Source organism: Bombus flavifrons, chromosome 6 (assembly GCF_040668555.2).
Source record: "Bombus flavifrons isolate JBK064 chromosome 6, iyBomFlav1_principal, whole genome shotgun sequence".
NCBI lineage: Eukaryota > Metazoa > Arthropoda > Insecta > Hymenoptera > Apidae > Bombus > Bombus flavifrons.
The window spans coordinates 11,202,497-11,221,856 of NC_138447.1; the positions used below are offsets into that span (position 1 = coordinate 11,202,497).

Here is a 19,360-nt window from a genome sequence, read left to right on the forward strand (position 1 = left end):
ACGATACAAATGATACTTCTATTGCATTTATCTTATTGTTAGAGCATTATTACGATGTATTTGTTAGGAATGTGAAAAATAGAGATTTCCGATGTATCTATTGTTTATTGATATTAAAACAATTTTTTTTTAATTTTACCACGTTATGTGTAACAGTTTGTACATAGTGTAGTCATTGTCTTAGATTTCAACGTGATTGTTGTTGAAAATGTATTGTTATTCTCGATACAATGTTCTTGCTTAAATAACTACGATAAATTAAGGGAAACATTGATTCTCAGAAACGCGAGGAAATATAAATGCCCATATTCATTTGTATTCCAAAGAAGTAATTCTAATCTATGCTCATTGTTATCTCTTGTTCTTTTCAAAGAGATTATGTAAAAAAAACTGATTTTCTTAACAAGATTTTCTAAAAGGATAAAACTATTTACTACTAAAGATTATATCGACTTACGTGCAATTTAAAATCTCAATTGCCATCGAGTTTAAAACGATATCTTCAGAAAGTATTTTTTGTAATATTTGATCATGAGAAAGATACTTACTGACAACCTTCAGTCGACGGTACGTTGAGAGCCTTGTTTGTTGCAAGGAACAATAATTGTCATTGATAATAGAGATTACAATAATAAGAAATTTCTGTCATAAGTATCATGAGAGCACATATGGTAATGTAATAAAAATTAAGATAATCGTTACGATTTTCATTGATCTAATGTTCAGTTAAGATATAAACTCGAGTGTCGTGGCGTAAATGATTGCGATATTTGATTTTATCAGTTCCATGAATGATTATATTTAACTCGTGCTTTATCAAAATCTTTATCGGCGTGTTCTTGATTGGAATATCATTACTTTTTTTTGCGTGTGACGCACAAAACATTCGGATGTATAATATCTAAGCTGATATATTCTATAATGAGACTATAATCATTTAGTAATTTTTGATAAAACGCATGCGATTGCATGAGATAAAAGTGTAAATTTTTTCCAATAAAGAAATTTTTTCGAATGAAAAAGATTGAAAGGAATTTATTGATGCGCGGATTGAAAGGGATTTTATTGATTATATGACAAGAGTGAGGAACAGAGAATGAAACGACAGAGTTAATGATTATTAGACTATATTATTGGACGTATCCAACTATTCTTGACTAACAAATAATATTTATCGACGAACAACGAACTTCTATGAACTTACATTGTAATTTTGATTCTCGAATATTTTGATTTTCGCTCCTTCGATTTTTGTACCCTCGGTCGTGTCAGAACAATTGCTAACAACAATTTTAAAGTGAATGTCAAATCTAATTGATGAACATTAATGTAATGAAGCTGTTTACGTGTCGCGTTTATAATCTCTCAAAGGTTTCAGATGATATTTTTCGCTCAATGGTAAAAGCATTCATTGAAAGAAATGTACATACAATAGCTTTTCTGAGATATTGTATACCTAACTTATATAAAAGAGCTTGTATGTGTCTCCGGATGGAATTTGATCAATTTCTGTATGTTTGCATTAGATTGAAAGAATGAAAATGTGGTTGCACAATACACGTTTTTCCATACAGGTCAGGTATACTGGACACGTTGCAAATTGTTTCTTTCGATCATTCGACTCGCATTTACTTTGATTCTCTCGCATATACATATTATTCGCAGATATAAATACTCCATAATTTGTTTATTTAATTTCTCGTATATTAATATCAATTTTCTTTTTATTCCTCGAAAAGAAAGTCGAAACATAATATAGAGCAAGGTATAAATATTAGAACCTCTATCGTGTAAATATTTATAAATATATGTATTTAGATGAAAGCATTACATTAGGAACATTCGGTTTGCTGTATTCTAACGTTACGTTACAGCTCTCGTTACGCTTAAAATTATGGATCTCTTGTCTTTCTCTTTCTTTTCATTTTTCATCTTTTATAGAATCGGTAGTCCTCTTTGCTCGATAAAACATTCTATTGCGTAAAAAAGATATTCTTTTATATCGTGAAAAAGTCTTGTATCTTCGCCGTATTGAGGAAGATCTACTCTTTCTCTCCTTTTCTCTCTCTCTCTCTCTCTCTCTCTCCCTTTCTCTCTTTCTCTCTTTCTCTCTCTTTTTCTCTTTTATTTGCAAAAATAATAATTTTGTATATTTTGGATTTTTCCAAAAAAATATTTTGTTGCGAGTATGTTCTTAACTTGTTTAACTTTATTTATCTCTATCTTTTATCTTTTTTTCTGTTCGTTTCGTTGGTAATGACTAAGTAGCTGGCTTAAAAATTACTGATCATATCAGACGAATGTAATAGTCTTCCGTTTTAATGTTCCTTGTCACAGTTGTTCGTAATTAACATACTGGTCTGTATTTAATTAGACAAAATGACGTCGAATTCTTGCGATGACCGTTCATTATACATACACACACATAATCTGCGCACCTTTTGTCCGTAGATATACGCATATATTTTAATAATTCGTCATCGAAACAGTATTTACTTGTACTTGTGGTTCACCGAATAGATACATTCATTTTAATTACACTATTTCACCATTATCCGCTAAGAGAGAAACAACTAGGGGACCCTGAATTGTGGTACTTATCGATCGAATATTTTCTTAAATACTTATCGCGATTGGATAGTAGCTCCGCGAATCGCCATTTTACATTTAACAACTAATTTTGATTTTCTCTCAGTGACTTATCCCGCTATCCATGTTACGTATTACGATACCCTTATCAGCTAGATATAATTTTGCCGCTTAACGGTATTGCTTAACTTTATAGTGTACACAGTTCGCACAATTCACACACGTACATACATACATACATGTTTTGTTGTTTAGAGAGACGTAAAAACAGAATTTCTAAATGTGTGTATATATAATCACACCGTTGATCTAGAGCCTTGTGACAGGGTCATTCCTTCCAATTATAACATTAACGCGTGGTGTAACTTCGATTAAGTAAAGCTTAACTTAGGAACGTACGTTTATATAACACGTTAATAGGAACTTAATAAGTTGTCTTGTATCACGTTACCACATCATATCATTTCCGTGCGAAACGTTTTCATCAGTGATATTTACAAGTTACCTAAGTATGTCTCGAGCGCCGAATTTTTGCGCGTCGATAACCTATTCTTTTTGCTCCTCCACCCATGGAGTACGACAGTCATGTCGCTTGTTTCAGTCAAAAAACATGAATAATTAGTCGTTACGTCAGTTAAGAGTAATAGTAGAATATGTTGTGTCATGCACATATTTCTGTGCGTTCGGAAATTTTTGTAGCGCTTGCGTAATATTTTCAACCGAAGAAGTATTATTGTCAGGTATTTTTCCAAGTTTACATAAGAGGAAACTTAAGTTTACTAGATCCTCGTATATGTATGTACATAATATATAAAATACAGTCGTTTCGAAGTTGTTTTGGCTGGAATGAGATGGTGAGGAGTAATTGTGTAAACTTAATGCGTTTCACGATCAAAGCTAGAAATATCGGTGACTAAAGTATAAACCTTGTACCAAGAAATTCAAAATAAAAAACGAACAAGTAAGCTTTCGTTCGTATTCCTTAAATTCCGAATAATGTACCGTTGTAAGTGTATAAAATTTGTATGAAAAATTCTGATTGGTCGTTTTCACTACTATGATAGTTTTAGTGTTAGAATTAACCACCTATCGGTTTCAGCCAGGTGCCACTCCGCGTAACAAACTTTCAAACAAAAATATCAAGTACGAGCTCGCACGTTATATTTTATCACCACACGTCTTTCGGATTTGTATTTTGTACCCTTTCACGTTTCTTCAACCAAAATTTAATTTACGACTTCGCTCGCACCTTTGTGTTTCTCGTTTACGCCGGATTTCATTAAAGCATAGAAAAAAAGAGGTGCGGAAAAGTGAAAGGCACGTGTCGCTTAAAAGGGGTGCACGTGAGTCGGTTCACCCTTCCGCTCGGTGGAGCCTATTCACAATGGCTATGTTAATTCTTCGCGTTTTTTCCGACATCGACCCTAATTTCACGATTTCGATGCGTTCTACAAACTTTTCTTTTTTTTCCCATCATTCTTGTCGCTCGAACCCTTGGTCGTGCGCGCGGTATTCCTCGGAACAGTGGCACGTTCCCATCTGTCGTCGTGGTCGTTCGTCGACAGGTCGTCGGAAAGAAAACAGGGGAGTGGCGGGTCGGTTACAATGGAGTTCGGAAACGGGCTCGTGTTAAGCCATGAGAGCGGCGGAGGGACGAAATCTTATAAAAGATTTCCAAAATATTGTGTAAATCGGCTGGGGTGCGTGCCAGCTGAAAATTTGGGGTGAAATTCGTCGAAACGGTAAGCGTATGCCATGGCGCGCAGCCGGCACGCTTCACGCGCCACAACGCTGCTAAACAAATAAAGGGTTGTGCGCCTTTTCCGCGGCCCCTTTTTAAAACTCCGAAAACCGACCGTCGAACAATGCCGATATTTTCACCCCGTTCGGCCAAGTTTTTCTCGAATCGCGGATTTTTCTGGATATTCCCCACGGAAATCGTTGAACCGGAAAAAAGGGTATATACGTGTATGTACGTACGTGTATGTGTGTGTACATATATGATTCGTAGAAAAAAGGAAAAAAAAAGAGAAAGGAAAAGCGATCGTGTATTTGTCGCGCGGAGAAAAACGAGGGTGAGTTCGATGAAAGGATTCCATGAATTTCAGCCTTTTTATTTTACGCGCACTCGAATTTTTTGTTCAATGTTACGCGATTCTAGGAACGGTATTGTAAGGCAACCGACACCGATATTTCATTTCTCCGTAGCACGGTTTTCAAGGGAAGCTACACCTTGATACGAGATTCGTTTATCGTGCTGCTTTGGCTATATTTTATATATTCGTCCGATGCGATGTCACGTGTTTACGTTCGAACGCGTACTCGCGATTTCAATGAAAATCGTGTCAATAGATAAACTACTTGGCTCTGTTTTAAAAAAAAAAAGTTACACATATCCTAGGACATTCTTCGAAGAAGAAAAGGCTAAATGACAATGAACGTCGTTGAGATTCTACCGTACTCTGATTTGTGTCGAAATTTGTCTACGGTGAGCGTCCTTCTCTTCGGCGGTGACACTCTCATTCGTAAGATCGAACAATAGGGTTTCACGAAATTCGCTACGTAGCGAAATATTTCGCCGACCCTCATCTCGCCACGTGGATTCTTTTGATCGTCGAAGACGGCGGTCACAACTGTATGTGGTAGTGTCCGTGGTGGCGAAATTATTACGGGGGGATGAAATTTCCAAGTTGTTGGACGATAGGGGAAAGAAAGTGAACGGCGGAGCCAAGGAAGAAGAGACGAAAGGGGCGAGTGTATCGAGAGGAGGGGAGTGGGTTCGAGAAGGGAGAGGCTTTGATAATTGCAATTCACTTCCTTGTCAGGGTATAAGCAGTGTTGCGGTTGTGGTAGTTGATGAGTAGGAGAAACGGGGTGGACCAGGAAAGAGGGAGGGATATGTACGGTTCGATACCTTTCTTAAATTTACCACGAACTTTGAGACGCGACCACCGCTACTATCATCACCATCGCTACTGCCTTCGTAAATAATTGACGGGGGAACAAAGGCAAAGATCCCGATTATTTTATCCTATGTAGGGTGAAAGGAAGCAAGTCGATAAACGAAACATCGGCCGCTTTCGAAGTTTTACTATATCGGTGCACTTCGCCTTCTTGAATTGAAATGTCAGTATTATTCTCTTAACGCACTCTGGCATGCTGTCGCATTGATTGTACTGTTACCTCGCGCAAAATTTTGCGAGGTGAATATGTAAATGAGAAATATGACAACTTTTGAGAAAATAAAAAACGTCGTTTCACGTTTGCCCTTGGCAATGCTTGAAAAATACAAGGTATCGATGTGTTAAAAAAAGAAATATATACACACACACATATATATATATAGGTACGTTCTATCTTGAAAAGATTTATTGTCGTTGGATTCTTAGAGAACGAAATAAAGAGAGATTTATTTCATCTTTTTATGGTTTTGTTATTTTCTTCTCTACTTGATTTATTTTTTGACTTTCATTCGTCTTTATTTTAAAAAAACTAATTTCCTCGCATGGTTTCTCTTCATCGAGGCTGGTTAAGGTTGTTATCGATAATTAATACCCCAAGGCGAACGATAATGAAAAATTGGCAGTTCTTTTGTCTATAGGAGGGAATGTAATTCCCCTCCATATATATTTCCCCGTTTTCGGAGCTCTTGGAAACCGCAAGATGTTATTGATTTTTATACATATCCCCGGTGGGTGTGGGTGGGTAGACGTCCAATTTTCGGTGTGTACGTACGTTTGTGTGTTTACGTACGAGAGTAGGGGCTAGCTGTGTGTCATTTACTCATTGGTGGTCGTTGGTTCGAGAGAGATAGAAACTGTTGCCTTCCGCCTTCCCTTTTCAAACCGTTGACTCCGGCCATCAACCAAAAAGAAAACTCCGATATAGCGCAAGCGTTTCACGTCTTTGGATCGTGCTCTCCCTCTCGCTGAAAATTGACCAACCCGCTTTTCCTTTCGTTTGCCCATAAAATATTATCCCTCGCTACGCTCACGAAGAATCATCGAGAAAGGGAAACTCTTTCTTTCTTCTCTTTCCCTCCGACTCTCTTCGCGTTTCCACCCCTCTTTTTCTTTCCAATTTCTCTCCCCAATTCTACGTTGTTGCGAGTGTGATGAAAAAAAAAAAAAATTCTACTGGAAAGGAAACCGGATACGGTCATGTTTGACTTGTACTTTTTGTTCGATAAAACGACAAAAGTGCGGGACACGCGAACAATTTGTCACATTTAATTTGTCAGGGCACCCTTTCGCATCGCGTTGAAAAACTCGTAGGAGTGGCACCTTTTAAAACGCGGGGCAGCGAAATTGATCGATCTGACGTGCATTGACGTTTGAGTAAATTGAATTATACAAGTTGATGTCGTGCAACGGCAAAACGGTAAAACTTTAATGGGAACGTAAAAGCGGTTGGTTTCGAGTAACTATATAAATAAGAAATGAAAGGAAACGAAAATCATATAAAACAGAACTTAAAGAAATGAAAAATACTTTATTTATGCACACCGTTACGATCGTACGTGTATAAATTATGATAAATAAATTGAAATAAATATATAAAATAATACAAAATGAGAAACAACAAAGGAAGAACTTCCTTATTTCGCAATCTTATATAAAAATATACGATCGATCTTGTATATCAATAAACCATTCAAGGTTAGTTATATCGTGTGTATTCATATTATATATTTATATGTATATGATTCTTTGACTGTGTCGTGTGACTAGAACAGTTTCTGGAATTGTAAATTCTGTCGAAAATGACTAGACGGGCTAAAAATAATTTCTCTAGACGCGCAGAACACTTTATATGAAACGATACGCTTATTAAACACGTATGATCATATAATAGTATAATACAGATCATATATATATATATAAATATATATATATATATTCATTTATATATTTATATATATATATATATCATCTTTTTCGTTTAAGTACGAAACACGCTTAGCCTATGACGTACTTACTTAATTTTTCAGTATATATAATCAATATATATATTATATATTATATATACATATATATTAAATATATTTCGAGTTTCTATCATTTTGATTTAAACGGGTAAAATTTGATTTTGCGCTCAATTATGTTAGTCAAGGCAATACTCGTTTCAGGACACGCCGCTTGCAGTGAAATTTCATGATCCCCGATGGCTAGGATCGTCATGATTTTCTTTCCGTACACGTTGACAAGGGTCCGTGAGTTTCCATGAAATTCCGTGAATTTCTATTAAAAATGGAACGAAAAAAGGAAAGCTGTTCTACACAATGAACCGTGATATTTTATCGCGTAATCATTCGTACGTGGCGATATAAATTGCACGCAGCACGTGAAAAACCATGACGCCCCCGGCGTTGCTCTCGATTTATTATCGACTGCGAGTCGTTACAATAATTAAAATCTACGACCCTCGTTGCCGCTCACGGGCCATTAAGTGCACAATACGCATAGTTCCATGGGATGCAATTAAGAGGGTACCGATTTACATGGACGCGCGCGTTTTGCATGTCACCGTTCGTCCGTGGGGTGAGAAAAATGGTGAAAGGGAGAGAGGAAGGGCAGGATACGTGCTATCCACCCTCCTCCCCCTTCGTTTGGCTCGTTTCTGTCGGACTTTTTCGGAAAAATCCCGGCCAAGGTCACGACCTTTCTCCTACATGACCTTCACACAAGGGGACCAGATGTGAGGCCGTTTGCCCGGACCCAACTCGCCATCTCGACAATGCCACTAAAAATTCTCTCCGTCTTTTTTCCTCTTTTTCTCTGATCGCCGGCTCTTCTAATTTCCGTACCCCTCATCTATACATTTCGTTCGTTCTTTCTCTCTTCTTCTCTCAATAGATTCGTAATGGCCGATTCCTCCTCTGGCTTCCCCTAAAATATGTTAATGCACGCGTGCGCGCATACTAATTCAGGCGTATTTTCGCCGGAAAACCCAGACGTGTTCTATTAAATGACGCGGTTCTCGAATTTCAGCTGTCCCAGGGAAATTTTTATGGGTGCTGAGACAAAGGTCGGTCGAGACTACCGTTTTTGCTTCCGATGTGCCATAAATCTAGATCGCGCGGAACGCGTTCTGGCCTGATGACCGTTCGCGTTTATCGAATCGCTACTGGATACCGTCTTTTGTTCGTGTCGATATACGTATATTCAATGGCTGTCCGGTTCGTCTCGCGGTCGATACAGTCGGATTTACACTGTTTCGCTTTAAAGGAACACGGCGATCGAACGCTGCTTTCATCCTGGTTTTCGTTCGCCGATGAAACCAAAGTGAAATAATGTAAGTCGGATTAAGCTATCGGGCGCAGTTTGAAATTTCCCTTCGAATTAACGTGCGTATGTCGTTCATTGGATATAAGGAAGTGGCCGAAACGAGCCGCGTTATTATTCCATAATCCAGGGTTAACAATGCGTAGGCGTGCGTCGGAGGCGGAAACGTAACGCGCCTGTTTGTTGATCGAAGGGACCCCACCGGTGCAAAGAATGCATTTTGGGAGGTGAGGTAAGTTCGGAACGGCTGCACGCCTGGCTATCCACTGGTCACACTGTAAAACCAGCTGTCTTTTACAACGTTTCGATCGAACGTTTGCTGACCGTTAACCGTGAAAGAATTGGAAACACGGTTAAAAATACTGTGCGATCAATCATGTAACCTTTTTGCATCTGTGTGTCTTTTTTTTTTTACTTTTTTATGCTATGTACTTTTTAAAAATTTTGGATATTTTTAAATTTTGTATATATCTTTCTATATTGAAATTTAAATAACACGCGACTATATCGAAGAACGCTATAACCGGTGAGGTCAGTCGTCGCGGATAAGAGTGGTACGATTACACGCACGGTAAAGAGAAAGAGGAAACTGCCATTACGAGATCGAGAGGATTATCGTGGTACGAATTGTTCTCTGTATATACGGACGACAGAAATAAACGACATCACATCGTGGACACTCGAATCGTGTCCAACTTCTATTCGACTCTTATATATGGCGATAACGAAATTTTGATTCTCAGTTTCTTCAGCTGCAAGGCACGAGGTTGAAACATCATTTCGGAAAGGAACTTTACGTTTCCGACATCGTTGGGGCAACGTTTGCTATTTCTTGTAAACGACTAGACTATGTAAGATCTTACTGTTTAAATAGTTTAGATAGATAATCAGAGAGGCGCATACAGTTTTAATCGTTTAAAATTTAAAGAAACGGGTATCGTACAGTCGAATATCTCTCGAGTGGTCGTTTTGTCCCTTCCGAAAACGGGAAGAGATCGATTGGCGTATATTTGATATCCGCGGCTTGCGAAACGTTATATCGATATATTTATTTTAATTCTATGTAATGCGTTGGCTGTGTATACGATTGTACTTTTTGTTGCGGGTTATACTGTGTCGACCCTGAGTTGATTGGCTTTCACTGCTCGTTGATACTTAAATATCGTAACCATAGATTTAATCATGCTTGCCTCACAGTTACCGTAATTACGCTTCTTTCGTCCTCCTTTTTTATCCTTACCTCTTTTTCCTCACGTTATTCATCATATTTTAACGCGTCTACATATAAATACTTCTATAAATCTTCTTCCCTACCTTTCAACTTTCCTTATACATATATGTATATATATATATATATTTATATATAAAATATTGACTAGCACGATCGCGAAAAATGAAAAACCACCGGTATATCGATACAGTTATGTATTAACGACGCCCGAACATCGAGATGGCGTCGTGTAATTCTTTCGTTTCCTTCTCTATCTTGTATCGCTCGTAATTCCTGGACTTGAGCAAAAAGCAAAATTGCGGCATTACGAGAATAATTAAAACGAACAAAGGAGGCTGTTGTTCGAAAGATTAGACACGATCTAGTATATTCTCTTCGGAGGTCGGTCACATTTAAAATAGGAACTTTTTCGATCACACGTTCGTGTCAGTTATACAATTATATTATGTACAATAAAACGTTCCCGAATTGGAACAGTATAACAACGTGGCTTTCAAACGCGGGTTCCGTTTTCTCATTCTGTCCTTTGAAAGAAACAGAATCCGGGAATTTTGATAAATACTCTGTACATATGAGTGCGATATACGTCGTGATAAGAGTCACCGAACAAGCGAAAAAAATAGGCCAATACGCGAACGCATTTCTTAGATCCTCGTTCACTGCACGAGAAAAGCGTAGGATGAAAATTCGTCGGCAAATACCCAGGAAATATATGTAGTGAATCGTTTTCACCAAGATAGTACGCGTACGCTAAACGATGAATGAGTTGAACCCTCGACGAGCCACGTATATGAAAAATATATAAACTTTCGCTAACTATTTTCTTACACTTTACGTAGGAACTGATAACACGTGCTCAAATCGCAGACGTAGAAACAAGTTGTAAAATCCATAGGAGTAGATGCGAAGAAGGAAGAGTTTCAAGCAGGACTGAGGGTGAAGGATGCAGTGAGCGCGTTGTTGATTCGCGATTTAACCGGCAGATAGACCAAAGCCGGCGCGAACCGTTTCTCCGAGCTGGATTCCTCTCCAGCTTGCATCGTGTCCTGTTCTTCGATTAAAAATGGTTGCATGATCGTCTTGTCAGGATTGGAATTCATATCCTGTGGCGTTGCGTAGCAAGCTGGTACCTTATGTTTGTTGGCAACGTCTTTCAAAGTTCTGCTAAGCTCGGCGAGCACGCTATCGGTAGGATCGCTGATCGTTTTATGATCTTTTCTCACGTGCTTCTTAATTCTATTTAAATTGGTCGTCGCGTAACCGCACTGTGCGCACTTATATACACCATGAGGAGTAACTTGGACCGCTGTTTCGTCCTGTTGTTTGTTTCTCATCGGTTCGGGAATATTTTGATTGGTGGTAACTTGTGGACTGTTCCTCGTATGGTCCTCCTTCGCCTCTAGATCGAGTTTCTCTTTGGCCTCGTTCAATTTCTCCGCGTCTAGACCTAAATTATTAAGCACAGGGGGTTGAAAATGAGGCAGCAACGTGGGAAATTGGTGCGACGTGAGGAGATGCTGATGCAACATTTCCGGCTGATGGAAACCTTGGGAGCAAATCGGACATTGAAGCGATTTCTCTCCTTCGTTGTCACGGGAATTCACGTGAGATCTCTCGTGAAGGAAGAGAAACGGTAACACGGTGGTCGTGAAATTGCAATAGGAACAGCGATAGCTTTTCAACTGTTGATCTTCGGAAGATGACCCCAGTAAATTTGACAGAACTTGATTACCCAAACCAGTGTAGTCGGCAGACTTGATTTGCTGTGAGATTTCAAATCCATTCGGTATCTTCAAATTCGAGCTCTGTTGAGGGTTCTTCGATATTACATTCGCCGTTCTATTGCCTGATTTCGGCGTTGTTTGGTATTGTTGCTCCATCTCGCGCCATTTATCGATGCCTGTTTTCCCATGATCTCCCATCAGGTGAGCCTTTAACCACTTTATACTACGGAACCTTCTGCTACAGATTGGACAAACCTCTGTAAAGTGGGTGAAATATCTGTGACTCAGATCACCGAGTTGCTCCGGCTTCAAAGCAGCATCGTCCGCGTTTGATGCCTCGTGGGTCTCTTGTTTTACCGAACTGGGAGTATTTTCGTCGACTATGCCATGAGTGTTGTGCTTGTGAACGCGTAAAAAGTATTTGCTGCACAGCTCCTTGTTGCAAATGTTGCATATCACGCCACCGATCTGGGCTCCATTTTCAATCTCAATACCGTGCATTCTTTGCATATGCGTCTTCATGAAGTATTTATTGCATAATTCCTTGTTGCATATCTCGCAATAGCTCGATGTTGGCGTCATCGACGTTACCTTTCTCTCGGTTGGAGTTTGGCTGGTCGAATTCGAATTGGTCGTCGTCGCTGTGGTTGTAGGAGTTTGAGGAATGGTATTCGAAACCGCTGGTTGATGTTCGTCGGCGATATGTTTCCTGAGAGCGTCCTGACTCGCGTAATCTTTTCCACATAGGGCGCAGAACGCTGAGGTTGTAGTTAAGGGTGACTTTTCTTGCGGCGAGGATGTTGAATCTTCTTGGATGGCGCCGTGTTCCGTTATCATATGAATATGCAACGTTGCTCTGGTCTCGCATTCTTTTCCGCACACGTTGCACGATAATCCCTTGGTAGGCTTGAGTCCGTTCAGTTGCAACAGCATCGTCTGCAATTTTTGAAGATCCTCCGAGATCGAATCGTTCCGTTGATCGGATATATCTAGCTCGCACTCTTGCCTAGGCGATTGTTGTTCCTCGCTCTCGTGCATCTTCCGACAGTGAGCTTGATACAGGTCAATCGTCTGGAAACGTATACCACATAACTTGCACTCGTAATCGTCGACGACTCGATCGTTCGATTCTGTGCTACCAGGATTCTCCGTCATGATCAGATTTAACGGACTGGTCTGCACTTGATGCCAACTGGCCGCTGTCCCTGGATTGCTAGGCGATCTTTCGTTGTCCTGAACGATGATACCGTGCCTCTTCATTTTATGAGTTCGTAGGAAGTACTTATTACAGTACTCTTTACAACATATCTCGCAAAACGCTTCTGGATTTATAACCCCTAAACGACGAAGTCGATCGGCGCTGAAACCAGACTCTCGTGCCTGTTGAATCGATTGAGGCGATAGATGTCTGGGTGCTGGTACGAACGTTGCATCCTCTTGTTCTATCCCGTATTCTTGCTTAAATAACGTTTCCATACCGCCGAGACTATCCCTCGACGTATCCCTGTCCTCTTCGTTTTGCGACAAATTGATCTGAGATTCTTGCGACTGATCCAATAATTCAACGTGCATTTTTTGTTTGTGTTTACGCATCGATTCCTCGTTTTTGAAACGTTTCTGGCAGAGATCACACGCGACGGTCGGTGTAGGTGGTGTCGCGGGCAGTTCTAGCTTAACCATGTTACTAGGATAGTTGGTAGGGAACAATGGTCCTGGAATGCTATTGTCGACGGTGCTGGGTCCCGGTGAATCGACGTAGATACCGTGCTTGTTCGCTTTGTGTGTCTTGAGGAAATACTTGTTGCAGAACTCTTTATTGCATAGATCACAGTACGCGTCCGGATTAAAGATCCTGACCGGCGTTGGTCCCAACGAGGGCCTGGCGATAGAACCGGAGTCCGTCAATGGGAACGCGGGCATAGGTAAATACTGCGTCAAGGCGCCAGGAAAGCCAGAAAGGATTCGCAAGTTGGATATCGATGGAATTTGACTCGCTGGCCCGGGCCAGGATTCTTCGTTCTGCGTCTGCATTTGTGCTTGCGATTGCACGTGTTGCCCGGTGGCTAGCCAGTTTATCGCGAAGTTCTTTACGCTAAGCAAATTAACGGGATTCTCGGATTGGTCCTGTTGCTGAGACGGTTCTTGTTTGATCACGGAATTCGGAGATCTACTTTGACTTTGTTCCGAAATCTGATTCGCGGAACCGTGCTCATTGTCGAGGTGAACGTTCAACGTTTCCTTGCTATCGAAAAACTGACTACAATATTTGCAACGGAATTCGTTATTCAGGTTCTCGTCTCTTATCGATGATTGACTCGGTATGGGTGATTGCGACGACAGCTTACCTTCGCTGTCCTCGTCCTCTTCCTCGTCCTCGTTCGATTCTTCGTGCACACCGGGCATTAACGTCGAGGAGAATCTCACGGGCGTCGTTTGTTTTCGTCTCTTCTTCGGCCCTGTTGAATCCGCGTCGAAACGAAGACGTTTCCTCGCGTCGCGTTCTCCGCAACTCGATCCGTCGCTGTCCAATTCCGTCAATTCCGATATCGTCGTCGTCTCATGCGCCATCGTCGAGGACATTTTGCTTGGACGTGACAGGCCCAATCTCGTACCAGCTTATCGATTACTCGTCGCCCTGTTGAACAAAAATCAAACCGCCCCCCTCTCGTTGTTATCGTTATTTGCATTCACGCAGTCTTGGCAATATCGTTCAAACGTCGTCGTATTTTTCTATCGTTGAATTGGTAACACGAATAATTAAAAAATGCGAAATCGAACGAGGTCGCGCTAATATATACGGTGGTATCGATGAATTCATCCATATTCCTGGTTTTGTTCCGTGGGTTCGTTTCTATATGTACTATCATGATTGCAGTTGGATGATATATATGGATGAAAATAGAATCTTCTAACGAGTGGCAGAGAAAGAAGTACACACGAGTTATAGGCCTTTACCTCGATGAGACACCCTATACGCGAATGGACACAGCTAGAAAAGGGAGACGTTTGGGGAACCTACTATATGACTCATATGTGCGCCCATACTTTAGGGCTGAATTCAGAGGATAGTACGAATATGCATTTCAGAAGCTCCGTAATTACTAATTGAAGTTGACAGACCCATGCCTCCTGTCACGAAATAATGGTCAGGTCATTGAACTGTGCCAGTTTCTGGCTAGTGGTAATGCTCGCGACGAGGGACAATATCGAAACAAGATTAGACGAAAATAAAGAGAATTAAACGATCATAGTATGAAAGTTATAATAAGAGGAAAAAAAGGAGAAAAAATTAGAAAAGAAGAAAAAAATATGTCAAAATTAGTATTAAAATTTTCTTACCAATATAAAAATGGATTCTTCGTAAAAGATTAAACGCCACCGATTGAAATCGTCCGAGAAACATCTTTCTCTAGAAACCATCCAATAAACATCGCTGAATGTAAATAAAACGGCACCGAAACAATACAATTCCATTGAGTATCACGTGGAACTTTATCGCGCATTTTTATCGGAGAAATCGCACGTAAACGGCACTTTCTTGTTGAAACTACACATAGCCACACGTTCGCGCAACGAACAATCGTTTTCGCTATCTCACTTTTAAAGACGTCAAGAATGCTGGAAAGACGTTATTGGCACGTGGCATCAAGGAGGGTAGGTAAACCGTGGGGTTACCTCAGGATGGTGTTGGTCAAACGAGCCCTCGAAAGAACGAGCCACTCGATATAAATTTTACGATTTCTACGGAACGTCTCGACCAAACGAGGGGTTAGGAGGAGGGTATTTTTACTCAAGGATATTCGTTCGATCGTGCTGAAACTGTTTGGAGGGATCAAATTGGACTGAAGTTAAGAGACGAGTAGACGAGGGAAACATGGTGAATTCATGAAAAGAGGCAAAAGGAACAGCTGCCCATGCTACTACGTATGCTCTCGATAGGAAGATCTTTAAAGATCTCGAAGAGGTGTTAATCTATGGTGTTCGCCACGCTTACGCCTCTATGAACTCTCTCAGGTTACTGTTAGGTGCAGACACGGTGCCCTATGAAGGGGATGTCACATCGTTCTCGTCCCTACCACCTTCAGAGAACTGTCACACAAATATCCCCCACCATTCTAACGAAGCATCGTTTGCTACATTCCCCAAACAGATGATTTTCGAACTGTTTCGATCGATTCTGCTCCGATTCGCGGATCAAAGGCCAATCACGTTCCATCGAAGAATTCGACGATTGAATAAAAAGATGCTTTACGCTTATGTCATTATCCTGAAGATTTCGCTTTAATCTTTGAGTTACGTTTACGTATAGTAGAATGTGATTTATTCTTTGTCACGTCTGAATCTTTTTACATCTAATAATTTGATATTCTTATCTTTTAATTTGTGACCTTCAAAATTTTATTTTATATCTATTACGGTAATACAATTATAGTAATTCGGGAATAATAAATATTATTTGCGATCGTCGTCTCTAGGGTTGATCGTAAAAGTTCAGATACATATATCGAATCTTCGAATCGACTACGACGTAGGATCGTTGTTCGAAATTTGGGCGGCCGCCTGTCAGCCTACAGAAATTGGATTACGCGGGGTTTGAAAAACAAGCTGAGATAGAGAAGCGGAGGGTTGCGAAGCAGAACCCGCATTTCTGCGTAACATTTGACGGATTTTCGAAAAATACGCGTAAATACGCCCGTATGGTACGTCGGTGCCCCACTATATCGTGGAAAAGCCTTTGCACCGTTTCTAGCCAAAATTGGATGAATGACATCGAACGAACGGGAAGGTTAGGGGAGCGAGGGAAATTTCATAGTTCTCGAAAGGGTGTTGAGAAAAACATGTTGTTAAAGAGTGGAAAGCACAAAAAGGGGAGAGAAGGAAATAACAATCGCGCGTTTTTGATACGAAGGGGCAGCTAGTGAAAGAGGTATTATCGTGGATACACGTATTCTGCATATGCCTTTCTTCTGTTGCGATTCACTGAAATCGTTTCATAGCGTTGTTGCGTGGGCGTGTTACACGCGGTAAACAACGTTTTAACTTGACAGAATAACGATGCTGCGACAACATATGCCGCGTGTAGCGTACGCGGATGCGTGGTTGTCGCAGCTGACTCTTTACCGACTCGTGAAACGATGGTACGATAAATTATGCGTTTTCGGCGAGGGTTTGCACGGTAATTAATATTGAATGCGATGAATCGATATGATTCGACGAAGCAGCCTATACGAGATTGTTCGGTTAGGATGCTCGATACGTCCCTTCGTATTTTATTATATCTGTTTAACCTGTTTTCGTCGTAATTCGTTTATTGGAAATATACGAGTATTAAGAAGAAAAAAAAAGAAAATGAGCGATGTAAGTATTTATGGAGATACGCGAGATAAGATTATTCTCGCGGCGATCATTGAACTTTTAAAGACAAACCGAACATGAACGTCAATAGAAACTGGAATTTCTAGAATCGATAAGATGACGAGGAGGGAAAATTATGGAAGTATCGCGTTGGGTCGTTCGACCATCTCGATTCTCCTAGTGGAAAAAGAAAAGCTCGCGAAGTTTTTGCCTTGGTCGTCGCGTACGTGTGCCCGTTCGAACGGTATCTTGCGTGTGTGCGCGTGAGTGCGTTTATATGTGATTTCAGTAGAGGCCTATTGATCGAGCAGCGAACTTCACTGGTCCGCACACGCGCATAAGTCTGTCCGTAAACAAGACAAATATCATCGCGCCAGTACTGAAAATCTATCCACCCACCCACTCCTCTTTTCTTTAAACATCTAGAACGCTTCGTCTCTCCACTTCGACCTTCTTACGTGATTGACGTCTCTGTAATTGTGATTCACTGACATTCATCCGAACTGGTTGCATTTTGCTTCTAAAGTTTCAATAAGGAAATGAATTTGTAAAGAGACACGTAGCTTCATTATACTGTCCAATGAATTACTTCAATTGCACTCATTTAAACTTTTGCAATGTATTTTGTAAAAAATTTGCTTTTTCTTCTCTTCTCAAGCATTTGCCTTCAAAAATAAAAAAAAATTATTGGCGTGTTCTAAATTGAAAATATGTTAACAAAATTTAGAAATATGTGGACGTGGTTGAGTAGGATATTTTCTCTTAAACGTCTCATTGCAAATTAGAAGATAGAAGTATTGTTAAAAAAGGGTTAAACGCGTTCACGTGTTCGAGCTACATTAACTGAGTGACATGTTATATTCGTATCTCAAATAAGTATGTAAAAGGTGCGTTTCACATAAAGGTGGGGATCGCGGAAAGTTGGATCTGCGCAATGCGTGTCGTCAGATGAACCACGTGGAGTATTCGCATGCAAAAGACGTCGGTGGATATCGGACGGCCTCTTAGTCTTCGCCGAATGGGCAACGGTGTAGCGTCGTTTTAGAAATTCCACGTTCGAAGTTACTATTTTGTTCTTTTTATTTAGACATTGATAATCTTAGTGAAGTAATCGCACGCGTTTCTACAATCCTTAAGCTGTTTCATGGATGACAAATCGCTGTAAAAATCGCGAAGGTCGAACGTAAGAATGTACACGATGAGTTGCGCACACTGTTGCACACGCGAAGTTTATTTTTCCGTGGAGTAGCAGATGGGATGGGAAGAATTTTTCATCTTTGATTCTTTCGTAAAAGATAAGCAATACTCGTATCGGTGACGATAGTCGGAAAAATTGCATGATAATCCATTACAGCCATTCGATTTATTAAAGATACACGATTTCAAGGAAATTTAGAACGTCTTCGTTAAGTACTTACCGTAATCAGAAGCAATTTGCCCACGTAAAAGAATTCAAAATGTTCACGATTGATTGGTTTCTTGCCATTATCCATTTCTTAATTATAGTGATACGGCGATGAATCCTTTTTAATAAACGAGGCACGAGCTTGCGACTGATAACGGCGACGATAACGACGATAACATCACTTTATTCACTGCGCACTGAAACACGAGAAAAACAATAGGAAACGTTTAAAGTGTTGTCTCAAAGGCGTAATCCGAGATTAAGAATTTTCAAAATAGAAGGGGTGAAAAAAATGACGTTAGCGAGGAATTACGAGAGACGACGATTGCCTGCTGGTCTCTCTACTTACTATTGTTTTGGCCATCGTGCCACGATGGCGGCCATACTTGATATGAGAAAGTATCCCCCACATTGTCCACGGCCATCTACTAATTCCCCCATACACCCCCGCGCTGATTCAACCCCCATCCCCGCTACCGCCTCCATACCCTAGCTTCTAGTCCCCCCAGTGAACTCACCCCTTACTCCCTGCTACCCTCTTTCAAAGTCAGGGACGACGTCTTCTTAAGCTCTTGTTGGCTCCTTACGCCTTCTTCATCTTATTTCTTCTTGCTACAAGATTTAAGCTTTCGCTTGTAAGATCAATGTTCTTTCATATAATTTTTCTCTGACGAACGTTTCTGTTTTATCGGCATCTTGATGCGAAATTAACGTTAAGATCAGATCAACGATCCACATTGCACGCATCTTTGCGCGATATAACGTTCACGTT

General features: G+C 40.4%; 2 protein-coding genes across 3 annotated transcripts in view; one reads left to right on the forward strand and one right to left on the reverse strand.

Annotated features, from left to right (window-relative positions):
* LOC138180988 (cell adhesion molecule Dscam2) overlaps window positions 1-19,360 on the forward strand; it is a 174,710-nt gene that overhangs the window by 13,226 nt on the left and 142,124 nt on the right. The window lies entirely within an intron of this gene.
* LOC138180832 (zinc finger protein 423) lies at window positions 11,025-18,831 on the reverse strand. The gene is made up of 2 exons (XM_069115066.1): window positions 18,602-18,831; window positions 11,025-14,463 (listed from the first exon to the last, which is right to left on the reverse strand). The coding sequence occupies exon 2, from the start codon at window positions 14,406-14,408 to the stop codon at window positions 11,025-11,027; it is 3,384 nt and encodes a 1,127-aa protein (XP_068971167.1). The 5' UTR covers window positions 14,409-14,463; window positions 18,602-18,831.